General features: G+C 46.5%; 3 protein-coding genes across 4 annotated transcripts; 2 read left to right on the top strand and 1 right to left on the bottom strand.

Moving 5' to 3' along the window:
* The first annotated feature begins 233 nt into the window (after nucleotides 1-233).
* Nucleotides 234-2,399, top strand: smim15 (small integral membrane protein 15). Its single transcript, XM_040194907.2, has 2 exons — nucleotides 234-369; nucleotides 1,376-2,399. The coding sequence occupies exon 2, from the start codon at nucleotides 1,413-1,415 to the stop codon at nucleotides 1,635-1,637; it is 225 nt and encodes a 74-aa protein (XP_040050841.1). The 5' UTR covers nucleotides 234-369; nucleotides 1,376-1,412; the 3' UTR covers nucleotides 1,638-2,399.
* A 400-nt stretch (nucleotides 2,400-2,799) lies between these two features.
* On the bottom strand, nucleotides 2,800-15,481 carry ndufaf2 (NADH:ubiquinone oxidoreductase complex assembly factor 2). The gene is made up of 4 exons (XM_040194906.2): nucleotides 15,251-15,481; nucleotides 6,287-6,376; nucleotides 5,276-5,316; nucleotides 2,800-3,396 (listed from the first exon to the last, which is right to left on the bottom strand). The coding sequence occupies exons 1-4, from the start codon at nucleotides 15,363-15,365 to the stop codon at nucleotides 3,160-3,162; spliced, it is 483 nt and encodes a 160-aa protein (XP_040050840.1). The 5' UTR covers nucleotides 15,366-15,481; the 3' UTR covers nucleotides 2,800-3,159.
* On the top strand, nucleotides 15,451-26,157 carry ercc8 (excision repair cross-complementation group 8). Of its 2 annotated transcripts, none has more exons than XM_040194902.2 (12): nucleotides 15,451-15,910; nucleotides 16,355-16,450; nucleotides 16,967-17,068; nucleotides 17,389-17,512; nucleotides 18,441-18,522; nucleotides 19,332-19,400; nucleotides 19,503-19,569; nucleotides 20,066-20,169; nucleotides 20,880-21,004; nucleotides 23,596-23,793; nucleotides 24,856-24,951; nucleotides 25,072-26,157. In XM_040194902.2, exons 1-12 carry the CDS (start codon nucleotides 15,834-15,836, stop codon nucleotides 25,135-25,137), a joined length of 1,206 nt encoding a protein of 401 aa, XP_040050836.1. In that variant the 5' UTR covers nucleotides 15,451-15,833; the 3' UTR covers nucleotides 25,138-26,157. The 2 variants fall into 2 exon arrangements, with proteins under 2 accessions (XP_040050836.1, XP_040050837.1); XM_040194903.2 differs by having other exon boundaries at nucleotides 15,460-15,910; nucleotides 20,071-20,165.
* Nucleotides 26,158-26,223: the final 66 nt, after the last annotated feature.

Genomic DNA, 26,223 nt, shown 5'->3' on the forward strand with positions numbered 1-26,223 from the left:
ATTTTCACTTATTTGCATTTTAAATTAAAATAAATAAAATACCTGTCAACACAACTGTGTTATAACCATCATGCTGCTTACATTTATTTACCATCTATGTTCTATAACATTGTAAAGGTACCCAATCTATATAAAATAGTGTGCAAGAGTATAGGCCAAGCACCGCATTAAATATTGCTTAATTTCTTTATGTTGTATTTCGATGATCTAGAAATCTGTTGGCTAAACCCTAAAGGACTACATTTCCCGTCGCTTAAGAAACGCGTCACATCCAATCACGTGCGCCACACGTCAGCAAAGGTTACACTTCCCGAAACAGGCAGGAGCGGTTACTTATTCGCGTGGATTCAAAACCCTCTCTGCACACTGGTAATTTCTTTTTGTATATACTTTCTATCCACCACCGCTTGAATATGAAATATATAAACCCGTTTGTTCCGTCACGTTCGTATGCATTGTTGGCTCCATTAGCCGGGCGCCAGGGCTCTCGCTCCTCACGGTTAGGCCGTATGATAGATGGGCGGGGGTTAGCTAACTTAGCTAGGCTGACGTTAGTAACGTAACAAAATGTAAGCCTATCCTCATCCTTTGATGCATTTAAGTCCAATCCCAGTGGTAACGTTAGTCCATTTGAATGAGTCACATTAGCCCGTTTGCACGAGAATGTTGCCAGAAGAGTAACGTTAGTTTGTTTGTTAATGTAGCGTAGCTAACTGATGCTAGCTTCGTGGTGATGCTAGCTAGTCATTAGCTATTTACCGTTAGTTACTGGTATGTCGGAGCGCTCAACAAGTAGCAATAATATACAATCATCGCTTTATACAATCCTGGTGAATTGATTTGTCATGAAAGCGTAGCCGGTCAGTTACTTTGGTGAAGATCGCCCATGGCGTGAAGAACATGTCTTAAAGGGAAAGGCATGTTGATCGTAATGAGTTATTAATTGGGAATTAACACTAGCTAGCGTTACAGCTAGCGTCAGCTAACTATGTTTTAAACAAACCGGGATAGTTGCTATCTTATTGCGACTACAATCACTTGATATGTTACATTAACACGCTTATTTCATAACAGGTGTTACTAACCTTATTTTGTACTGACCATGCAGCCCATTCAGATGAGTATCAACTGAGCCATTAAACAAATATCTAGTTGTTCTCTAGACAGGAACTCTAGTAGAATATCATCTGATGTGATGCTCATCTAGATTTCCCATGATAAAATTGATTGCCGATCAGTGATAGAGAAGCTTTGTCATTATGCTCTTTCGGCATAACTAGCAGTCCATAAACAATGACCCTTTTAATAATTGTTATAAATGTTTTTTCTACACATCACTGCTGGAATTATTTACCACCTCTCTCCTGGTGCTCAGTCACAGGTTTGATCAAGCCTCCTTGTTGCTGACCAGGATGATTGACTTTCGGGCGTGGGCAGAGTACGTCGTGGAATGGGCTGCCAAAGACCCCTACGGTTTCCTCACCACTGTCATACTGGCTCTCACGCCTCTCTTCATCGCCAGTGCACTGCTGTCCTGGAAACTGGCCAAGATGATTGAGGCACGGGACCGTGAGCAGAAGAAAAAGCAGAAGCGTCAGGAAAATATAGCCAAGGCCAAGAGGACCAAGAAAGACTAAAGCCTGTGGGTAGAATGAGGGCATAAAATGGGAGCCACCACCATGCTCACAGTCCTCCTTATTCCAATAAAGACACGGTGCCCTTCGTTGTCCCAGCCCTGCTATCAGCACTGGGCCACTACGCCGCACATCCAGGGTAGGAGTCTGGGCCCGTCGGCCCAACAGTGCTGAGACAGACGGTACTGCCCGAAGGAGGCTCGTCCCGGTGGGACTTTGGTCAGCAAGAGCACAGTGGTCATCTGTATGTTATTGTGCAGAAATCCACTGTTAATAATGTGCAGCTGTTGCAACCGCTTGCATTCCAATTTTAGCCTTCGTATTCTGCTGAATTGAAGATGTAATGAGCATACTGGAAGGTTTCTCAAAAAAATCCCAAATACAGCTTTTTAATAAAGTTTTCATGGTTGATAAGAATCTAATCTTCCTCTGTAGATTTAAAGAAGAAAAAAATTCATAAATCATTTTTTAATTCCATGGCTTAAAGGGATTTGTCCCCTTCTGTTTAGTTGTATTGAACTAGAGTGAATTTCCAAAGGGCTTTTATATACTGGTGGTTCAAAAAGAAACCAATGTCTTTCTAAAAAAAAATCTCAAGAATTATAAATCCAGCCAGTTGTCTTTAAAAGCAAATTCCTTCCAGTGGTAACGTTATTAACTAAAAGCTAAAGGAGAAATCCAGGATTTAGATGCATTGGCAAATATGTGTTGAATTTGTTAATCTTTGTTTTTATTAAAAACATAACATCTCCCTGTGTTCAGTCAGACGATTTAGACAATCATTGAGTCGGGAGACCATGTTTTCATCTCCACTAAACAGGATTATGCTGCCGGCGATTTCAGGTTATTTTTCACCCCGGCTGAACTTTCTCCAGTAGCTCCGTGGCTAACGTGGTCTCAAGTGAAATAACTTCTTACTGGGGATCAATATACTGAAACCATGTTCTCCAATCTTTTGATTTACAAGCAGGGAACATTAGCACAGTATTTAATGTAAGCCGGGTTTCATGGCTTCGTCCTGATGGCTGATGTAAGGGTTCAATTTTGAGTTAACGGGGATCGTATCTACTTCATACCCACAGGATTAAACATGTGCTTTCCCCCATGACATCTTTGGTCATAGTCAAATTCTTGAGGTCTGTCATTACAGGTATCTGGTAGGGAGTAAAGAGCTATTCAAGTCATTTATTGGAAAATGTACAACATCCGTTAAACAATACAGTAGTTTGTGAAACCCATGACCACTGCAAGTACGGCCATGTCAGTTGTAGTCGCCCACAGTCAGCTTCAAGATGAGCAGTGCGTATTGTGTATATATACAGAGCAGGACTAGAAGAATGGAATTGTGTATCTTGTAACACAGGCCAATTAAACCGCTTTGTAATAAATACTTCCACTGTGAAATGCACCAACCAAATTAGGTAATTCTAGTATACTTCAGTTTCACACGGGAAGTATTTGCTATCGCAGTGTTTTTCTATTGGATTGTGTCACATGTCACAGCGGCCTCGGTGGATGTCTCGGTCTATTTCTTGGGCAACCAGGATCCAGGCTGGAACACGTTTGCAGTGCTGGTGGGGTCTTCGCTGATCTCCTGCTTGCCAAAGCTGGCGGTGGACGCGTGGCCCTTCGCCACAGTCTTCGCGGAACTCGCCACCAGACCTTCCTCGTACTCCTTAGCCTGCAGGGCCAGATCTTTCTCATCCATTTCCCTGGCCCTCAGTTTGATGTCCTTCCTGTACAACTCGTTCTTCAGCAGCTCCTATTAAAAACACACAGGCGGACGTACTTACTGTACACGCGTATCCAAGGTTCCTGCAGTAGCAACCAAATTAAATTTAATACATCATAGAATACAATTTGATTATTTTTTCTTTCATGGCCACGCCTGTCAAACGGATGATGGAAAACCATTAAGGACGATGTGGCCTAGAATTATTTATTAAGTTCAGGAAGCCATTGACATTCATGGAATATTTTCGTCAGCTACATAACAATCATTCCTCGTAATAGAATCAGTTTACGTGACCTGGATCCAGAGGCGCGGCACGGCATTGATTAACAGATTAAAATGCATCGATTCAAGTTTTTTGCTGATAAACACTTGCATGTGCATTATTAATCATTCACTTCCTACCCACTGTTGTGTTTGCTACAGGTTTGATGCCGCTGACTGAAAGTCCTCCTCCTGCAGTCCACTGTCACAACTAACCTAGCTGTAGTTTACAACATCTGACTGCACCCAGATGCAAACAATTAATACAACTATTACAGCCTACTGTCTTAACAGGCAAGAAAATAGCTTCTATCTAAACCCTAGAAAACACAGAATACTTTCTGTATCTATATAGGTTGAATCTACAGAAATAGATATATGGTGGCTGTTTCTTGAAGATTTGAGAGAGTAAAGTCACTCCAAACAGTCCTGCGACATTGAGTCAGTGATAACTTCCCCTTCCTGATCAACTGCCTCTGAAAGGGCACAAAAAGTCAACGACTCACAAGTCAAGCCAGAAAAGTCTCAAGTACCAGGAACAAATGTGCCTGTCGAGTATGAAGTGTTTACTAGAAAGTACCAGCGCGTTCTCTCAAACCATCTAAAAACGCAGTGCTTGGAACGGATCGGTAAACCGACGTGACAGGAGGCCTCCTTTTGGCGATAAAAGCAGCAGCAGCAGCAGCCCTTCCAGCTCACGGAAAGAATTCCAACCCTCAAACATGCTGTAGTTCACCAGCGGAATAGTTCCCCACTCGAGCCACAGCTAGTGTCCAGTGATGTGAGCCTCTCCCTGGCACGAGGAGCCAAAAAGGAAAAAGCAGGACTGGGCATAATGCTGTTGTGTTCTGGCAGAACTAAAGGACTGGAAAGGAGAGGGAGGGGAGAGGGAGGGGGCGCCGTCGGCCAAAAAAGGCCCCGCTTTGGGGAGGGAGGCAAACATACTGAGCTGCCTTTCCAGCCTGTTAATGACAGGATTTAATCCAATCAATTTATGTCGGCTTGGACCGGGAAGAGAGGGAGCGTGACAAGGGGTAGGGTAATGTGCCGGGAGTGAAGCCCTGGCCACATCAACACCGTCCAGCTGTCGGTGGAAGCTATTGGGCCGACGCAAGGCAGAAAATTGGAAGAGAATGTTCTGGCAACAGGGGCAGGGGATGGCATGGGCCACTGGCAGGGAGAGAGGACAGACAAGATAGAAGGAGTGCCGGGGTATCGGCCTTCCAAGGGATTTCCTATAGACCCACATTTCGCTGGGCCAAATCGTTTCCAGCATTCTCGCATTTAAAAGAGCAATAAACCCAGCGAGAGGCACAATAACGTTCCCATCTTGGAGACTGTAAAAACACTCAAAAAGCAGAGATGCTGGCTTTTTGCTGAGAAAAAAAAAAGAAGAAGAAGTAAACTAGGACATGGTGTCAGTGAGCCCCTTTGTTCAGAGGCTGCCTTCGCTCTCCGCCTCGCCATCAATGCACTTCAGCTGCTGTTTATTTTAACACCTGTCCCCCAAAGTTACCGGATTCAGTTTGAAACGGTGAGATAAAAACAAATCAAAGCCTTTCCGTTCGCTTCTTTCCCTCCCTGGTAACCAGCTCCCCCCAGAGTCCAACCATCAGCGCAGCGGGGAGGCTGAAGGGAGACGTACCTTGGCGGAGGGGGGCTCCTTCCGTCTGCCTCGGATCCAAGCTGGGAGGAGAGAAAAGGAAAAGAGGAATAAAAAGAGCAAGAGTGAGAACACCCACACACACACACACACACAGACACACACTGCACAAACAAAACCTGCAGTCACATGTGAAGGCTGCAGCATCACTGGAGTTTGGGGGCACTAGAGGAGCGCGGCGCAAAACCAGGCTGGTTTGGGGGGAAAAAAACGCATCCAGGGTTTTATTTTCATTTCACTTGGTTTTCGTTTCATTTCACTTGTGGTAAAAGTGGTAAAAGTTCTACACCTGATAAACTCAACGCACCAGCGCTGCTTTAGTGGAGGCAGAGCTGCGTGGATCGGCTCTGATCTCTGGATTTGAAAGTACACACTCTGTCATTCTCCATCAGGAGCTTTGTGCTTCTTTCTCCTCCTGAGCAGCACTACGTCGATCTTCTTTTTGCCTTTTCTCTATGAGCTCTATTTTGGCTGAGCTGGCTGCACAGCAGCGCAGGTTAAAGGGAGCCAGCGAGAGAGAGAGAGAGAGAGAGAGAGAGAGAGAGAGAGAGAGAGAGGCTCTCCAACTCTTCCTCCAGCTAGCGCAGGGATTCTGGGCCTCTTTTATCCCCTTCTTATTTGCATCCTGATGAAAATGCATGAGGGATGGGGCAAAGCAGGATGAGGGGTTTAAGGTGGATAAAGCCAGTCTGAGACAGAGGGAACAGTTTGTATCCAGTTGTAAGAAAATTTGAAACACTATTTTGTGACACGGTTGTATAACTCCAGCAGACGGCATCTTTGATAAACTCGTGAATGCGCTTTTCCCAACCCCAATTTCACGATATAAAGAGTACCCCCCCCCAAAAAAGGAAATCAATGTATTAGACAAGGCCCCAATAGAGGCATCCATGACATGTTATTCGGCGTTATTTGTGCAGCACTTTGTGTAACGTGCCAGGACGTTAGTGATAGCAAGCATGCGACAGCTGTGATGCTGTGGTCCAGACTCACCGTCCCACTCCATCGGTATGTTGCCCTCTATATACTCATATTCTGTAGGATTGGCTGCCTCGACCATCCGCTTGGCACGGATGAGCCTGCCTGGAAAAGACACAAAAAGAAAAAATGTAACTGAAAGTAGAAAAAAACAACAAAACAAACACATGGAGCAAAGAGATGCTCGACAGCGATGCGCACGAAACGCAAAGAGCAAACACAAACAAACACAAAGAGGCGCAGCCACGATGCTCGCGCCGCAGACGGACGCACAGACCCACAAACGCACAGAGGGATGACGGCGCCGTGACAGGCCATGGATGATTACCTCGCGGCCCTCGGGCCCTTCTCCTCAGATCTCGCTGAGTGGCTCCAAATCTGGGCTAAGCCTTTATGCAAATCAGCCTCCCTCTTTAACCCAGCCAACCACAGCCCCCCTCACTCACGGGCCCCGCCAATCGCGGCGCTCCGGCTAACAATGCCCTCCAAAATCAACATCAAGCCGAGCCGGAGACAAAAGAGGTCAGATATCACAGAGAACAGGAGAGGCACGAGCCGCGTGGAATATTAAGTGCTCCTCTCCCTATCTGTATACAGCACGGCGCTCGCTTGCAGCGAGGCCACCGCCAATTATTTTGGTCGAAATCTGCTGATTAGACAAGTTTGGCTGGCACACAATGACATGAAGACGCGCCGGTAGTAGGGACGCAATGTGTGGGTGTGGGTGGGGGCGTGGGGGGGGGGTGTGGAGACAGAATAAGGGGGCCAGTCTCGTCTTGTCTTTGTGCGGTGTTTTGTACAGTGTTCCCCAATAACAAGTGTTTCCACAGTTTCTCTTCGCAGGCAGCCGGACGGCTCTGCATCACTCCCATCCCTCTAAGAAATGATGAGGCAAGGAGTGAGGGGGTTAGGAGGGGGGGGAGAGAGAGAGAGAGAGAGAGAGAGAGAGAGAGAGAGAGAGAGATGATGCATGGCAAACATGGCTGGGAGAAGAGAAATGAACGGGCAAAGGGGGCGAAAAACAACACGCTCCAAAACACAGACAATCTGTCAGGATACCATCACCGTTTCTCCGCAGCCGACTGGACACGGACAAATGGAGGCAACCACCTCCACGCGCACGGCAGACTGATGGCCTTAATGTTTACTTCAGCCATAACGGATAGCCGCGGCGCGGGGATGGCTGAGCGATGGCGCTCCGGAGTGGCTAAGTGTGCGTGCGGGAGGCCCCGTGTTTGCTTAAGCTCTTGCAAAGAAGAAGTTGATTCTCCCCCCCGTAAAGACAAAAACACTCTTCTTTTTTTTTAACACATGTGATGTTCTGTGTGCGCGCGAGAGAGATTCCTCTCCATACTTGATTCAGCCTCTATAGTAATCAGGTCAGCTAATTAGGCTATTGCTTGGGTCTCTGCGTTGCCTCCCACTAGGTTGTCACTATAGGGCTTCACAGGCTGCAGCGCTGCAGCTTTACGTTTCATGATCCTCGCATTTGTTTGCATGTATGCCTCGAAAAGGCCTTGTGAGACACGGTTTTCCAAGAACCCCCCCCCCGTGAAAGCGGAACAAAAATAACTGCGAGCAAACAAAAGGCTGCGTTCTCTAGGCAATACTCAAATACGTTTAACAGGTATGCTAATTATAAAAGCAGATCCGAGCCGTGTTTGCATTGGCGTGGGTGGCAACAGACGGAATTGGTACAATTACGATACAGTCCCCACCAGCAATGTGCGCGAATACGGCTAATGCCGAACTAATACACATAACGAGAGGAACCCACTTTTTCCTCCGTCTGTGCCCCCCCCTCTGCCACAGTCCAACATGGCTCCACTCGTCTTGTTGCTTTTCGCAGCATGACTAAACCCCTTCCAACCACGGCTTTTATCCTTGGATTTGAATAACAAATACAGTATGTACATATATTTATGAAACACGGTTGATCCTCCCACCACATACACATTGGGAGGAGGTTTGTCGGTCTGATTGGGGGGGGGAATCCGGCTCGCTGGGTAATCTCTGAGCCGGGACAAAACACGAGGCTACGTGTTGTTCTGCTCCACACGTGAGCTACGCAGCTTCCAAGCGCTTCTTCCCAGTGGCATCACTTCACGTGAGGAGTAATTAATAAATGTTAATGTAGGAAAGGTAGAACACGCAGCAACCCGGCGTGTGGGTATTGGGGTTATTGGAGAAGGCTTTTCACCGCGCAGGGGCCTAGTCCTGACCCAGCGTAGCAGAACAGAATTGGCCTGGCACATCATTTGCGTAGGGAATGCTGAGCTCAGGGGGCCGCCTGCAACAGCAACAATTACCGGCATGACTAATTAATCAGTCTGGCCTAAAGTCATGTCTTAAAATACCTTGTTGTGTTTGATCAACAGTCAAAAATTATAACGTAAATAAAAACATAATTGGATATATTACAATGATATAAAAGGGAGAGAAGGGAATTAAAAGGCAATTTTGTATTTAAGGGCTTTAGTGCTTGTAAATAATGACAAAGTCCAGTGTAGCTGAACGTTTGCGTTCCTTTTAGAAACATTTAGAAATAAAGAAAAAAAAAATTAACAATATTTAACTGGTACAATTTGTACTTTATCCACATCAGTTTAAATAAACAGATTATCAATTCTGCAAATAATCAAATTATATAATCCTTAATGTTACCTTTGTATAGGATGTACTTTGAGGTCTGTCAGGCAGTCAGCAAATTGGGCGTAAGCCATCTTTCTGCTTCACAGTTCAGGCCTCAGAGAGTCAGAGGGGTGTGAAAGGTGTTGGGGGCTCTCGATCTCAGCGGGCCCCCTTGTCACAGGTCTGCCTTCTCATCACTCACTCGGGGAAACCTACTTACCCGTCACACACACATACACACACACACGCTAGAGAGCAGTCAGATTAACCGGAGGGACAGGAGCGAGGACGCTGCCTCTTACCGTGAAGGACAAACGCAGCACTGCGTTGGAGAGGGGGAGGGGCCAGCGGCAAGAGGAATGAAATCCCACCGCATAAATATTCATGAGCCATCTCACCTGTCTGCGCTCGACTCATCTGCGAGCCCGGCTGTGGAACCGGGGGTGTAGAAGGGGGGGGGGGGTGAGGGAAAGGGAGGAGACGGGTGAGGGGGGGGGTTGCCTTGGCAGCCGGGCCGGGAGCCAATCAAAACGGCAGGTACGCCAATCCTTCCCGTTCGTTAGAATAAGACGTGATGCGAGGGTTGCTCTTTGAACCCTGAACACACGCCGCTAAACCCCATCACCTGCTTCAACACACACACACACACAAACAGACACACACACCCCGACATCACACATCAGCTCCCAGGTGAGTGCTGCTGGGGGCGACCTGGGAGGTTTTTCACCTCCACAATGTCATTCCGGAGCGCCTCGTGCCGTCTCTCTCGCGGTGTGCCTTTCCCCCGCACGCCTGTCTTTGATTACGGAAGCAGATGTCAGGGGAGCGCATCTCGATCTGCAACATCCGGGGGGGGGGGACAGGAGCAAAACTGAATGAGCTCTCTACGTCTGACTCCAACGGGCGGACCGAAGCATCAGGCTCCTCGCCATCGACGGGGACGTCTATCGTGCAAAGAAAGAAAAGGAAATTGGGACGCCACGTTCGCTCTCCCTCTAGACAACAGCGCGGCGGTCTCGCCGTGGAAGACCACCCAACACCGTGGCGGAAACAAAAGGCAGTCTGTGGCGCGGCGAGCCCATCAGGCTGCTCTGGTTTATTTCCTCTCCAGCTGAGCGGTGTGAATGGGGGGGGGTGCGATGCCAGCATGGTAATGGCCAGCTTTATGAAGATGGAGTGATCCGATGAGCAAACCAGGTAGCGATACCCTCTCCTGCTTTCTCTCGCTTTCTCCTCCGCTGGAAAAACATGGAGGGAATGTGTGAGGCCCGTAACCATGGTTACCCATTATCCCTGAACCTAATGATGCGGGATGAGGTTTAGAGGGAAAAGGCCAGCCGTTGTTTTGCATGGGTTCTGGTGAAAGGAGGAGATTTTAGGCGTAAAGAAAGGCCTGCTGCTGCTGCTCGTTCTTTTTCAGCCCTCAGTGCGTTTGTCGATGCCGCTGAGGCAAAAACGGAGAATAATTCATACAAAAAGCAGTAACACGCTGAAAAGGATACCCGTGATTTCCCCCGTGTGTTACCTTTAACTAAAGCCACTTTAACCCCGTCCTCTTAAGACCACCCATCCTCTTGAAGTCTCCTCCCTGCCCAACGGGGTAACAGAAAGGGGCCGTGGCGAGCCAGGAACTCGGTGTCCTTTGTGAGGCTGTGGAGCGTTGTGGACCCCCCCCACCCTCCCTCCCCGGCCCCTCTGAGGCCCATACGTGTGATGTCCATACACCAAGCTGTCCACCCCTTTCCATTCGCCTCCATCACTCTCATCCAACCCCTTTCCCCTTCCATTGCACCTTCAGTGCAAACCCCTCCCCACCCACACTCTTCCCCCATTAACCTACCTCCACCTTCCCTCTCTCCCCCTTTATCTGTCTGTCTGTCCCACCCACTCATTTCGCCCTCTTTCTGCCAGAAACCCTCCTTTCACTTTCACTCCCTCTATTCTTCCCCCCACTCTATAATTTCACCCCGCATGTCAGCATCCCCCCTCGTTCTTTGTCAGTCACTTTCTATACCCCACCCTCCTGTGAATCTCCCTCGGCCTTATCTCCGCTCCCTTACTCCTAGCCTTATTTCCCGCCGCCTGTCTCCTTTATTAAAATATTCTGAATTGAATAAGCAGCGGCAGGCTCCGGGAGACGTCTGCGTTGGGTCGGGTCGGTCTGTCCTTCAGTCCTCCCGGCTGAGTTTCTGACGGACAAGGAGCCCCGAGGTGTCAAAACATCTCGCTGGCCATCTGACCAGAGAGAAAGAGAGAGGCAGGGAGGGAGAGATGGAGGGAGGCCGAGGGGGAAACGCACCGGACGGTGAATCGCATCCACAACAAATGAAAAGAAAATGTCTTTCTGTTGCTGTCATGAACCGCATCGGATTGATTGCATTCAAATAAGAGTGAGACAGGGGACATATACGCACACACACACACACACACACACACACACCTGGTGTACATATGCAGCGTTTCAATAGCCCTGCAAGGTGCTTGCACTACCGATATTGGAGCTGTGCCCACTTGTGCTCCTCTACCAAAATAAATAAATGGGCCGGTTTCTCGTTTTCACCATCTATCTTTTCAAATGCCTTTTTAATGAAGTAGTTAGGCCACTCCACAACCCTCCACCACAGGCACATACAAACACACACGCTTGGCAAACAGTGGAAGGCGGGATGAGCTAAACCCACTAGGTTTCCCCGTAATGATTTAACAACCGTCATTGGCAAAACGGCTGATCAATTAGCGTGATTTACTGTGGCGGCTCCGGACGCGGCCGCTCCGCGGCGAACAGCGACTGGGTGTCCTACGGTAGCAGAGACCTTCCTCCATCACACCCTGGGGAAGACTTGTGGCAGGATGAACAGCCATTTGGACCCCCCATCTCTCTCCGCAGTGACTCTTTTCATGGAAATATGCAGCTTGAATCAACGCTCTGATGACACACAGCCATCTGTTGTTGTGTTAAGTGTGTTTGGGCATGAAGTGGAGAGAAGACACACAATCACAGGGGTTGTTTTTTTCCTTCTCTTTCCTTCAACAGAAAAAGAAGAAGAAAAAACTAAATACAAAGCAGATACAAATGCACGTGCACACACACACACACACACACGTAGTTTTCATACCACACAGCACAGATACACACTAATACAACACACACACACCCTCCTCCCCCAATCCCCAGAGTCACCCATCCTGAAATAGCAGAACTGAGGCCTTTTCAGTTTTTCACTTCATAGAACAGAGCCGGGGAATCAAATAAATAATAGACAAAGAGCGAGGGATAGTGATAGGACGACAAGTCAATGCATCTTTTCTCTGCAGCAGCGTGGAGCACCTCTGAATCCCTTCCATTCTCCTCACAGCGGAGAGGACCAATAGATTAAAACTGCATGGCACACACCGCTAAAATGAATAGCACTAAAAATACATCCTTTTCACCGGCACATGAAAGGAAACTGCCTTTCCCCTGTCCAGTATTGAGCAGCCATTGATTCGAAGACAAAAGCTACACCTCCTCAAAAGAGGTAAGAAAATAGCAATCATACAGGCAATTATTTTCAAATGCGCCTGCAGCGGCCGATAATGTCAGCGCGCCTCTCTTCCCAAATAAAAGGGAGGGAAGGCGGGCGTCGGAAGCTGCGGGCCCACTGCCGAAGACGAATGAGCCCGTCCGCAGAATGCCTCGCTTTCATCCGGGCAGCGTGACGTGGCGCCCCATGCGGTGCGAGGCAGAGCCGGGCCTGAGGGGGGGGGGGGACAGACGCACGCAGACACACAGGGAGGTAATATAGGTTCTCTATCCGGCGTAATGGAGCCAACGGCAAACGGCGTATAAAAAGACCACGGGCTGGATTGCCGGTGGCTTTTTTCACTCTTGTTGCCCCCCCGACATGGACAACAACCACTGGAGCTCCACGGCCCACGGCGTGGTTCTCTCCGCGCACCCTGGGCCTCCTTTAGCTGGACGGTGACAGACATTCCGCCTCTCTAGCCGTGTGCGTCACACTCGGAGCTGAACTATTCCAACCTTGTGAATAGGAATCTTCACTGGACTGGCTTCAAACGGAGGGGCAGGGGGGGCAAGGGAAAGAAGGGCTAACGCAAGGAAATCAAAAGGGGAACGACCGAGAGGGAGTAATCGGGCCAGTTGTTGAGATGGGACAGTAAAGCAAAAGGAGTTGCGGCTGGCTTTTATTCTTCTTCTGCATTTTCCTCTCATACACATCCTGCCACGCAAGGAATTGCTCACGCCCCAGTTTTCTAAAGTAAAGAGAGAGGTAGGAAATGGGAGCAGCAAAGCATGGATAAAGGTGGGGAGGGATTGACTGAACACTAGGGATGGACAAATGAATGGAAGAAGTAAGCAGAGTTGAGAGTGCGAGAGAGAGTGAGAGAGACTCCTTACCTACTTCAACCACTACTCGTGTGCTGCAGTGCAAAGCCCTGCGGTCCATGCCTTAAGGCCCCGGGCCCACGCATGGCCTATCAGTTTAAGATCAAAAAGAGCCCGCTTTAGCAAGACATATGGACTGAATAATGCATCCGCTTTATTTCCACAAGGCTGGACCGGGTGAGTGGCGGCAAAAAGAAAAGAAGAGGAGGACAACGTGTGTTCCGTGTATTGCCATTTGTTTGATATCGACGTATACGAGTGTTTATGTGTATGTGCCCGTCTGGGGTTTATGAGTGGGTTTGTTTGGAAATCTTTTTTTTTTTTTTTTCCTTCTACTTCTCTGCAGGCCAACTAGCATCTCCACAGTGCCAGTCATGGTGATGGGGCGGTGAATGCGGTAGCGTGCTTGAATATGGACTACTGTGATGTCTCATTTGAATAGTCTGACAGCCAGGGCCGGAGGAGCAGCCTTGTAATGAATTATAAATACGAGGTGGGCGCAGGTTTCTGCCGAGAAAAGGTGAAGCACAAAGTCAAGTTAGATATAAAAAAAAATTGAAACTGGGCTTGCAACCTGCCAGAGGCCAATCACTCTTGAGCAAAAAAAAAAAAAAAAAAAAAAAGGAAAAAGAGTTTAGAAAAGTGCCGGTGAACGTTGGCCGTGTAGGCTGTGATATCTATAAACGCCATGCTACTGAAAGAAAGGCTTTACCCAAGTTGTGTAACATGGCACCAAGAGAGGGAGACAAACCCAAACCTGTGTAGGTGGGATTGTTCCTAGATTACTGTGATGTGGCTTAATCATTCTGGTAAATATCACGAGGCATAACCGTTTTGTTACTTATAAGCCAAAAAGCAACCTGGTCAAGTGAGCATTGTGCCTGGTACGAGAAAAAGGCTGTGCTACTTGAACTGTGACCCCGGACACGATGCGTATTGTCTGGTGTAGGGCCCCAGTTGATAATCTATAATGGCAAACAGAGGGAAGTGGGATTAGCCTGGTTTCTGCTGATGAGTAACTAAAGAAGGACAGCCCTTAGATTCACATCTAGTGCACCACTTAGTTTCCAGTTCATTGGCGCGTGTGGATATCATCACTGGCAATTTCCAAGAAGTGTTTTTGTTGTCAGCGTGTGTAGTGTACCAGTAATTCAGTATCTTCTTCTTGTAAACACTTGAAATTAAGACCGGGGCGGGTGACTAGAATGGCCGACACCGCTCCATCGTCGATCTCGGACACGAGACACTGCGTGAGAAAGACAGGACAACTGGACGAGGGACGCACAGTAAGGCCGGGATATCGATTTCACAATGCCACGGAGTGCGTCCTTGGCCCCAGTCTCAGGCAAAGACGGTGTGAAGGACGCCACGGATTAGCCCCATGACACAGTTCTACTGCTTGGTCTGCGTCACTGGGGACATTTGACCTCCTTCCAAATCCTCGCCGCACACAAGCGATCATCTCGCCTGCAACGGTGGAGAACTCGCTCTCCTCTTTTATGGTGCAGTGACAGCGGAGCAAACATGATCTTAGCTCTAAAAGTGAGTGGAATCTCGTGTGCAGACCAACATAATCCTGTCAAAACACTACTGAGGGAATGTTCCAGTTGAGCCGGTGGCTCCATCTAGTGAGGAGCTTTTTGTACAACAGGGGGTGAGGATAAAGTCAAATCCACAGCAACGCATTTTTAGGAAAAGAGTGGGGGCAAATGCACAGTACATTGTACATCAGTGGAATATTCATATTTTATAATCAGTACAGTGTGCGTTGCAAGTTAATATCAAACATAGTGGTTTCAAATAAGCAAAGTTTGTCAAGGTGCACACAACCCGGGTATTAGACGGAAAAGGGATTAAGTACGTTTTTATTTAAATCATATTTGGATTTCTCCACACGCGTCAATATTGCAATTAAATGAATCCACAGCTGGCTGATGTCAACACAACCAGGTTTAATTTACCTGTCCACGTCTTCTGTTCTGGGACTATGTAATAGTGATTTCCCGAAGCATCTGTCCCGACGTGCTCGCGCACTATTCCGAACGCACGACGCAAAACTCCAGAAATCCTGCTCATCTTCACAGGATTAACCCGAAAGTTATTCGGAGTGTATTTCGTGCGCCCTGGTCGCTGTGTGCCCTCTCGCTGGATTCTTTATGCAAGATTACAAGGTTTGGGTGGAGAATAAATAAACCGGCTTTTGATTGGACGGCTGTACTTGAGTAACCAATCATCGCGTTTGTCATAGAATAGCAATTACGTCACAACATGGCGGCTCTTTGTATGATTCTGCTGCGAAGCTAGTTGAATAAATATGAAAACACACATAATTTGATTAAATACTGTATTTAGTAAGTACGGAGCTTTAGATACAAACATGACGTGTTGGGCGCTTAACATTTTAGTTTGGTTTAAAAACGTTCTTCGCTGTAGTTGACATGCTAGCCCTTCGGCTAAGTTAACGTTAGCAAACAATGGCAAATAGCGAGTAATTTAACGTTGGTCCTGCTGTGAAACCCAACGTTTGTCATTTAAGTTGAAGCAATGTTGGGGTTTCTGACTGCACGGCAGGCCGGCCTGGACGACCCTCTGCGACTGAGACGAGCAGAGTCAACGAGAAGGTGAGAGGGAATCTGCTTGTGTCTCCACTAAAACACAACACGAAGAAGGCTGCTGTCTTCATACGTAACTAAGATGAACGAAAGATTTCACTGTGGAGTCATTTGAGTCTGTATGATGTCGTCACAATGAAAAACGATGAGAAAAAATACATACTTTACTAGCTAATGTTTACAAAAGTCACTCAATAAATTACTTTGTGAACATACAAGTATCAGACTGTTTTTATGGATTGGTTCAATAATTAGTTTAAATCTTTCAATTGTCTCTTTATTTTGTTCAATTGAAGAATAATGTCTGGTAATTTTGCTATTCCCTACTAGTATGTTATTTAAACAATATACACATATACACACATATATATATATATATATATATATAATTTATTAGTCTAAATCTAATGAATTGTCTGGTAATGTTTATCGCTTCTATCTTTTTCTTCAAAGGGTCCTGAGTCTCACGTTGAATCCTGACAGAGAAGTGGACAGAATCCACGGAAATGGCATCAACACCATAGACATTGAAGTAGTAGAGGGCCGATAGTAAGTCTTAGTAGTCCTAATTAGGTTTATAAAGCGTAATGTGTGTTTGTGTGTGACTGATTTAAAGGTACAGACAGGAGCAGTCCAGCTGCCCTGTTGAGCATCTCAAATACGCGTTTATTAATAATATTAATATTAACAATACTATTAATAATAGTGGGGTACTGAAACTTTCTGATATGGCTATCGACTTGGAGAAAATAGTCTGCTTTTACAACTCTAGGCGCAATTGAACTTCTACTGATTTATGAATTACATTGCTATCTTCCCCTGAAACTGTGTGAAATGATAGTTTTAGGTTTATCCTGAACAAACGTTTGTGATAAGAGGCCAGGGTCGTGTTGTTGACTGACATTTTGCTTTTGGTTCCACAAAGCATTTGGAAATTACATAAAAAAACCTCAAAAAGGTAATCTGAATACCTGAAGTTCTCCGACACTCGTACTTCGGTAGAAACGTGGCATCTGTATTAGATGAAGCCACGCTGTTGATGAATTCAACCTTGTTGTTCTTTAGCATGTTGTCTGGTGGAGCAGATGGAGTGATCGTCATCTATGACCTGGAGAACTATAGTGGGAAACTCCACTACACATGCAAGTCCGTTTGCACGGTGGGCAGGTGAGGGGGATGCTCTACTGATTTTGCCCACTAGAGGGTAGCACTGCATTGTAAAGGCTGACCCGTAATAAAACAATGTATTAATTGCTGCTCTGTTAACCATCTGTCTTGAAAGTATGCACCTACATGTCTACAGCAGAATTTAGCGTCATGGTTTGCAATGTGAATATAGCTTTATTGTTTGATTATTTTGCACTGCTTTTATGTGGTTCTACACAAATGCATTTCTCTGTTTTGAGCCCGGTTGGTGGACTAGGCTGGATCTGTGTCGTTGTAGTTTCGTATTGATCTGCTCACATTTGGTGATCTTGTTTTATTAGGTCAAATCGGTATGTCCACAAATTCAGCGTAGAGACGGTCCAGTGGTACCCTTACGACACCGGCATGTTTGTCTCCAGTTCCTTTGACAAGACGATGAAAGTCTGGGACACGGAGACGCTGAAGGTAAGGAATGTCCCCCATTGTCTAAGTAGACTCTGTGTGAAATGTTGCATCCATTGAGTTTCCAGGTCATAAGGTGTAGCTGGATAATTAGTTCCCTTGTCTGCCATGTGTGAATTTGAAAGGAAACAATTACAATCACTGTCAATACAAGCTGTGTAAACTTGTTAATGGAGTTGAAACGCCGTATAAACTTATTTGGATCTCCCCAATTAATTGGTCACGCATCGCACATTTCAGATTAGTTTAAGTAAATAGCTGACACTTATAACTCCACTACCATTTCTCTCTTTTTATCATCCCTTCACTTACTCTTTGAAAAACTTTTCTTATTTTCTGCTTCAGCATGGTCACATATGGTGGGCCAGTTACCTCAAAAGGTCAGGCATAGGACAGAAAAGAACCAGCGACCTTTCATTCGTATTACGATGTGTGCTTTTGTGTCCCATACGAACACTCTCACTCAGGCCTATTCAATTATTAACTGTGGTTTTGTATTTGCATATTAGTGTATGTGTAGCATTGGTATGCACAATGTGTATATATAGTACATTTTTGAAAACAGTAACTCCTCTGTTTGTGTGTCTGCGCGCGGGTGTGTGTGTGTATCCATTGGGCAGTGCTGGCACACACTGACAGATTGCGTACAGAGACCCTTTTTATATTTGCTGAAGAATTTTCATTGTGGCCGCCAATGCTGCTCGGATGAGCTGCCTTCTGAGCGGCTGGTTCCCTCCCTCTCCTTTATCTTTACCGAATCCTAATTTTCTGAACTTCAGCACTGTGGGGAATTTATCTTCCAGTTAAACGTTGAGGCTGGGGCTTTATTTAAGGTCACAGAGGTGTATTTCATCATCAAATTAACATTCTCTTTCAGCGCTAAGCGCACAGAAGGCTGACCTTCCCTTTCCCTCACTTTGTCATCCTTCAGCCCGCTGAAGTCTTCGAGTTTGAGGGCAACGTCTACAGCCACCACCTGTCCCCCATTGCCAGGAAGCACAGTCTCATCGCAGGTGTGTGACGAAGCAATGACAAAGAAGACAAAGAACTCATGGAATCTGCGGGGTACCGGTTGACATTTTTGGGATTGTGCGCTAACAAGCATTGGACTTAAGGCAACATTCTTGTCCCCCCCCCACACACATGCACAACGTACCCCAGTTTCCACCTCCTGGTCACTTGGTAACTTCTTCCTCTACGACCCTGGAGGGGCCAGAAGCTGCTTTACACACAGACTCTCCTTCGGAGACAGATTTCTGGGGTGAAAAATTGTAAGAATCTAGTTTCCGCCTCACCACGTTGCCGAGCAGGACCAACGGGTTTCTCTTTCCTCCTGAGTATGTGCTCATTAATAAGCATACACTCCGTTCCTTTGACACACCTGTTTTTTAACTGTAGAGGATCACGGTGACAGTTTTCTTTTGGCTCAATGTGTCATTCCCTCTCAGGGGTGTAAATGCTTGTCAAACAAGTTTCTGATGTCTCTAAAGTCCCCTGTTTAATCTAAGAGACATTTTGAGGCAGTACGTGTCTATAAAAAAGCAGCAGCAGGAGGTATTTTAGATATGAATGCCATCCTAATCAACTTGTTTGTCCTGGTTATTTTCCTTAACTAGCTTACCCTGCTCCGAGGTGTAGCAGGGTGTGTTAGCTCACGTTTATCAGTGGTCCGTATCAGTCGGTGTTTGTTGTAACCACACCTTCACCTTCCCCCTTCTTATGCATCTCTACTTGGTTTACGCAGATTTAACACAAACAAATAGTTAAATGATGGCAACCCTCTGAAACCCCTTCATCCACCGCCTTTTTGTCTGTGTTTCAGTTGGCACCAAAGACCCTAAAATCCATCTGTGTGACCTTAAATCTGGGTCACGGATTCAAGTTCTTCAGGGTTAGTGAACAAGACCACGAATACACACAGCTGCTTGAAACACACATGAAAAGGTTTTTACATCACAAAGACACACACTAACTCTCCCCCCCCCCCCTCCAGGTCACAGAGCAGAGATCCTGTCCGTGCGCTGGTCGCCCAGATACGAGCACATCTTAGCAACTGCCAGGTAGGCTCATCCCGGCACATCCCGGACTAGTGTTAGTGGGTATTGGGCAATCCCCACCACGCTGGGTCCCCACAGTTCTCGTCAGATCAGTGCCGGCCCATCTGGCCACATTGCCGCCCCGGGTCAGGCATAATGGCACCACATCGCCCGCAGAGAGATGGCAGCACCAGCAGCCCTGTCAGTGTAGCACATGGTGGATACAGCGGCTAGCTGTTTTATGCTACATTAGACCTGCTAATTGACCCATTGGGATGAGTGCAGCATTCTGAAAGCAACTGGCACCGAGAGACACACAGGGAGGAGTATGATATGCTATTATGGAGCAGCATGTATCCAACAGAAAACTGGCCCGTAACAAACAAACACTGGTGTGTGTGTCTGAGCACGCCTTTTTATTTAGTAGGTCGATCATCCTTATTTTTTGTTTAGAGGAATGAATTGTTCATTTACAAGGAGAGCTTGAAACAAAGTTAATTTCCTCCATTTCCCTCTTAAGTGCAGACAGCAAAGTGAAAGTATGGGATGTGCGTCGGGCCTCTGGCTGTCTCTTCAGTCTGGATCAGCACAACGGAGACAAATCCAAAGCCGCCTCCGAGGCAGGTACTGTCACCCTTCCCCTCCCCTTCCCCCCGTCGTTTCTCTCATTCACGCAGTGGGCGGGTCTCAGCGGAAACGTCCAGGCTTTTTTTTTAGAGAAGGAATATTCCAGGTATCAGGGCAGAGGTAATAGTCAGACCGCCTCCCTGGGAGCCATTTTTGGTGAGCAGTATTGGGCCTTTGTCTGTATGCTGATGGAATGCATCATCCTAGTCCAGAAAGTTTCCACTCCAATGACTCTCCAATCAGCCAATCACTGTTCTAAATGTCCTTTTATAAAAGGACACTGCATTCACCTGCACAGACTTACTGTACACATACTAGGACTAGGAACTGAGGTGCAAATGAGCCCGAAGTAAAAATTGAAGTTGGCCGATGATGCATCTGATGATGCATTTGAAAGCTGCTGGTAGGAGAAAATAGACGGACAACAGATTCCCCTTAGCTTAGATTTATAATGAATCACTTCATGTGATCGAGGTGACACACAACTGACTGTTCATCTGAGAGATACACTGAGTCACACCAGTTTGCAATTCACTTCCTATTTTTCCACTGTTATAAATCAAGACGAGAGATTTGAACAACAATCACACTCAAACATCATGCCATTAAAATATGAGTGATTAATGCGGGACGTATGATCAACGCTGGGTATCGATGACGGTGGAGGAGGAAAGACATGACCAACGTACGTCACCGTGTCTCCCCAGTGAACACGGCGCATAACGGCAGAGTCAACGGCCTGTGCTTCACTGGCGATGGCCTCTACCTCCTCACCACAGGAACCGATGACCGGATGCGACTATGGAATAGTGCTACCGGGGAAAACACACTGGTAAGCTCTGTGTGAGAGATGAAACGCGTTGTCCTTTTAACCTACCCGGATCAACACTCGGGGTTACGTAGTTGAGGCAGTTGAAGACTCGTTTATTTCGCCTCTACCAAAGTAGATCCACGGAGGAAGTGTGATTAATGAATTTAATAGTACCAAAAATGTCTAGTTTGGTTTTACAAAAACTACAAAAAATGATCCAGGTGTGGCCACCTGCAGTTTTATGAATTAAAGGTTCAGTCCAGCTGTCCATCCTGAGCCGACTCGTTTGACACCTCTTTTTAATTCACAGTAAAACCTTTCAGCCACGTCCTGTCTCAGTTCATTTGATTTTCCTCCAAAGTCAGCAAGTACCACCACGTTTAGTCTTTGGTCCTTTTTAAGCGCAGTTCATGCTTCCATTTGTTTGATGTTTCTATAGGAACATCTTATGTTCTTATCTTATGTTCCTTTAGACTGAAGGCTGACATGAAGTGCAGCCTGCATGGAATTGAGGGTGACGATATCTCTGTTAAGAGTATAAACAGAGATAAATTCCCCTGATGGTGCAGAGGACGTACGCCTCCATACTTATTTGTCTTAACCTAAAGCGGCATTCACAAGGGAGCAGAGCATACAGAATGCTGCTGTACGAGTTCTTCCAAAAACATGCGGCTTGTTGTTTCACATATGAGTTATACTGTTTCCTCTCATCCATCACTCTTAAACATTTAAATAAAACCTGGAGCGATGATGCAGAGAATATAAAAGCCAGAGAGCAGACTAATTATTCAAACAATCAGCCTCGTTTTTCACCTCAAGTGTTTGAAAACTTTGCTTTATAGCCTTGTTTTACATAAAATGATCAAACCATTTGTATTTCTCAAAGCCACACGAGAGAAACGTAACCTGCTGCTAAAGCTACGTTGTATGTATCCAACTATACAATGCAACAACGTCTCCTGTTCTCATTTTTCTGTTGCTGTTTTACGATGCCACGGTTGATATTCTTTTCCATTTTACGACCGATAATAAATTAAATTGTTTGACCAATGATCAGGGTTTGATTATCGATGGGGCTGCCAGAGTGTCTGCTGCATGTTGATGGCGTAGACGGAAAGCTCCATGCGATTCTAACCTGTTTCACAGGCATGAATGAAGTGGACTAATGCTGCACCTTCAGGACGAAGTCGTTTGTTGCCTTTAGGCTGGATTTCAGTCCTGGAAAAGTACATTAACATGTGACTTGAGGGGCCTAAAAGGTTTTGAATAGACTTGGATGGTTTCAGTTTCAGGGGCCTTTAATGTCGGGGTGTTGCTGGGCTGTTCTTCTGGTGGAAAGTAAAAGGCTGTCGTTTTATGAATGAGTCCACCGTTTAGTTTATTGTGCCTGAGGAGCCTTTTGTGCTGCTGTATAGAAGAAGACTGCAAGCTAGTAAAGAGGGGCGTCAACAATAGAGGGTTAGAAATAAAATAAACTCCCCATAGCAAACACATCTGACAGACCTCTACGTCTCTACTGTATATTTCACATATGTTTTTATTTTATGTTATAAAAAGCATAAACGTCTTCAATAAAATGTGATAGGGACGTGACGTGCGTGTAGTTCTGTGCGCAGTCTAAAACGTTCAACAAATTCTCAAAAGTTCCCGCAGAATCCAACTCGGCCCAGTTTATTACAATTTATTACAGAATTCCGTTTCACATTCCAGAATAGTTGCTAAATTCGCGCCCCCCAGGGTCCCGTGGGATTAACCTTTACCCTCTCATCCACTAAGCACCTGGGTTTACCTCTGTGGTATCGGTGGCGATTGAAGGACAGGGCTTTGACCTCTATTAGAAAAATCTCTCAGGAAAAAAACAAGTAACATTTTTTCATTATTTGTCTGTCAATCCATAAAGGTACTTCAAAATGCTAATATGGAGATGGTAATCTGAGCTGTTGGTGCAGAGTGTTCTATTCTCTGGTCTATAGAGTCTGGAAAGTTGAATTTAATCATTTTGTTGAACGATGACGTAACCTCCGTCATAACTCCAGGTCGGCCGTTTGCATGTTTAACTGCGCCCAAGAGAACCACTTTGCACTCACGGCTGTTTCCTGAACCCCGTCGATAGAGGCACGGCGGAACGATGTTAGAGATGTTGCCCTGATGGAAAGATAAACGGCTGCAGAGACTTGAGACCTCCTCACTCAGATTCATTCTCTTTAAGGCCCCATTTCCTGACACCGATATGTTTCACTTTGATAGAAGGCAAGACGACTTTGACATTCGACACAATTGTCCATGGGTTGTATTCATTTATATTTGTTTTCTCTATCTGCTATCTTCACTTATTTATTTTTCCTTGTCTCTGCAATTAAGTGGTGGTTTGTATATATTCAGTGTTGAATGCTGTTTGAATGGATTAACTTGCTGTCTGTGGAACCTTGTTTACAACAACGTTTATGTGACTCAACAAAAAGTTGATTAAAAACCTTTTTAAAAAAGGAGGAAAACTTGTAGGCAGCCCTGATTTTCCAACGACACCTTCAGAGACGAGCAGTGTTTTCGTAGCTTTTAGCGTACAACGCTAACTGTCCACATCTGAGCCGCGTGTGCGGTTTGTCCCTCAGGTGAACTACGGGAAGGTCTCCAACGGGAACCGCAAGAAGCTCCAGTTCGCCGTGTCGCGCGGCTGCGGCCCGGAGTTTGTGTTTGTGCCGTGCGAGAGCTCGGTGGCCGTGTACGCCGTCCACACGGGAGAGCTGGTCTCTACGCTCAGGGGTCACTACAACAACGTGGACTGCTGCGAGCTCCACCCGGACTACCAGGTGAGCCGCGTCGAACCCTCCCGTAGCCTGTTTGTATTTCCATCGCCCGGCCCGTGTTTGCTCAGCCCGTCAGCTGTAGCCCTTCTCCTGTGTGCTTTTGCTTATCTCTTCAACCGCCGCGCTTGTTGTTGTCGCTGTAAGGGCTATTAGACATTTGCAATCACCATGGCAACCTCGAATGAGCCTGATGAGAAGGGGGGAGGGCTAGACCGATAACGCGGTCAAGTCGACATTCCCCCGGCCGTACGGAGCTGCCATAAATGCAAATAGCGGACGTCCCCTTTGTGCGACCCGGGTCGAACGTCGACTGCGGCGCGATCAGAAGTCGGGCGGCGGCGGTTTGACTGCACAAACACAGCGTCCGTCTCCTCTGTCAGGTGTTTGGTTCAGTTTCATCCGTACGCGCAATGCTCTGCTTGTGCCTGTTTCTCCGGCTGAGGAATGAACGGTGAGATGTTGAGTCACTCTCAGAAATGTGTGACATATGCTGTGTACGTGCGCCCAGGCAACAAGAGGCTCGGCATCTGCGAGACGTAAGCGTCCCGTGAGCCCAATGTGAGGAAGTTCCAAATGTTGACGCCCGTAGCACTCGTATCCGACTAAAAGCACTACCCGTCCTCATTCGAGCTGTTGGCTGAAATCGGGAGTCTAGTTAGTTATACATCCTTTTTCCAAATGCTCCAACCGCCGCCCTCTCCATAAGCCGATGTCAACATCCGTCGAACGTGTAACGTAGGAATGCTGTTCGGCAGCTCGTGACTCGGGAGAGCTCCGGGAAAGGAGATCTCGTCCTTAAAACCGTGTTCGTCCTGGTTCTGTGAGAGGCAGCTTGTCCGACATATCGATACCGATCACTCGCCTGACACAGAGAGGGTGACACAGTTTTAAGTCCCTTCATTATTTGGCTCTCGGCCCCTTTGGCCGGTGTTCCAGCAGGTGCCGACGTCACAGTTTGGGAGTGCTGCAAGGTGGAAGGTCACGTTCCTCCTCTTTTGTTTCCTGTAATATGGTGTGAGCTCGCGTGTCAGAACCTGAGCTGTCCTTGTTCTGGGCCGTACGCAGGAGCTCTACACTGGAGGTAAAGACTGTAACATCCTGGCGTGGATTCCTGTCCTTCGCTCCCCAGATGTGGAGGACGAGCCAAAAAGTGCAAATCAGGTAACGGGAAAGGGATATACATGCATCACATAAGCAGTAGTTGTTATACCCATGAGATCTGTGCACACATGTATCATGCTTTTGTCGTGGTATTGAGCTGAATGTCCTGATCCCTTGCAGGCTGCCGGGGCCCCGTCTTCAGTGAATCAAGCCTTTCAGGACGCATGGAGCAGCGATGAAGATTAAGTCTGGCTTTTGTCTGCGTGGACAACTTTGCAAATTATCACACTTCCCTTCACGGTTAACTCGTGGAAATAGAAAAACATGTTAATGATGGTCCTTCGACGCCGGTGAAGCTATTTATGGGTTTATGGAAGTGGCTCCTGTTATGTAATTGCAGATAATAATTAAGGCCTTGGAATGACAAGCTATTGTGTAAATAATTGTACGACTTTGTTTGCACAATGTTATGAATGTTTTTTTTGTACTTTTTATATCTCATTGCGTTTCCCTTTTTAATTTGAGTGTGAAGCGACGGCGTCTGCAGGGTGTGCATACTGAGATGCAAGAAGAGACGACACGTGGGAAAAGACCAGGCCTTGAGTGAACAGACGTCGTCTTGTGTCACTTATGCCATAATTTGCATTTGTTTATGAGTTCTTCCATCCCTCCTTGCTGAAACTACCTGCATTAGTGACTGAAACCTTTCTCTCTGACACACCCTCATAGTTTTACATATTGCCTTAGTTACCATGAGAAGGCCTTGAACACCCCCCACCCGTCTCCCCTCCCCAAAAAGGAAACTACAATGAACAAAAGCAAAAACACCTCAACATTCTTTGCCTCGGTCCCTTCCTTATTGTCATTATCCTTTGCATCTCGGTGCAGTGAACTTTCCTATGAAACAATACTTCTGTCTAAGCTACGGTTTCTGTCTTTATCATCATTTACACCACATTTTTAATTTAGCTGTCACCTTTTATCCAAAGCATAGACTATAAGTGCGTTCAAACAAGAAGGTACAGACACAGAACAACAATAATGAAAAAAGCCATAGTAAATGTCACATAATGCGTCAGTCAGGGCTCTTTTTCCCCCCCTACCAAATTACCTGAAGTGTCTTTAACTGTCTTGTAGTCTTAGAATAAAGGTGCTGGAATGCCTGTCATCTACCTTTGTAATGCTACTGCGGTTTTAGGGAGGTTGTGGAGAAAGCTGATCTCCTTTTTTTTTGTACTGAAACCAATAAAGTATGTGTTATGTGGATATATCGTGTGTACTATTACAAAATATCCACATCGCTTTCGATGAGGTATCGCTCAGAAATGAACT

Source organism: Gasterosteus aculeatus, chromosome 13 (genome assembly GCF_964276395.1).
Source record: "Gasterosteus aculeatus chromosome 13, fGasAcu3.hap1.1, whole genome shotgun sequence".
Lineage (NCBI taxonomy): Eukaryota > Metazoa > Chordata > Actinopteri > Perciformes > Gasterosteidae > Gasterosteus > Gasterosteus aculeatus.

Bases quoted from the DNA above. Each gene is read 5' to 3' on its own strand.
- smim15 (XM_040194907.2), top strand. From the start codon at position 1,413: ATGATTGACTTTCGGGCGTGGGCAGAGTACGTCGTGGAATGGGCTGCC.
- ndufaf2 (XM_040194906.2), bottom strand. From the start codon at position 15,365: ATGAGCAGGATTTCTGGAGTTTTGCGTCGTGCGTTCGGAATAGTGCGC. The intron at 6,377-15,250 runs GTAAATTAAACC...TGTCTTTTCCAG, and splicing joins AGAACAGAAGACGTGGACAG to GCAGGCTCATCCGTGCCAAG. The intron at 3,397-5,275 runs GTACGTCTCCCT...TGTTTTTAATAG, and splicing joins AGGAGCCCCCCTCCGCCAAG to GAGCTGCTGAAGAACGAGTT.
- ercc8 (XM_040194902.2), top strand. From the start codon at position 15,834: ATGTTGGGGTTTCTGACTGCACGGCAGGCCGGCCTGGACGACCCTCTG. The intron at 17,069-17,388 runs GTGAGGGGGATG...TTGTTTTATTAG, and splicing joins TCCGTTTGCACGGTGGGCAG to GTCAAATCGGTATGTCCACA. The intron at 19,570-20,065 runs GTAGGCTCATCC...TTCCCTCTTAAG, and splicing joins CACATCTTAGCAACTGCCAG to TGCAGACAGCAAAGTGAAAG.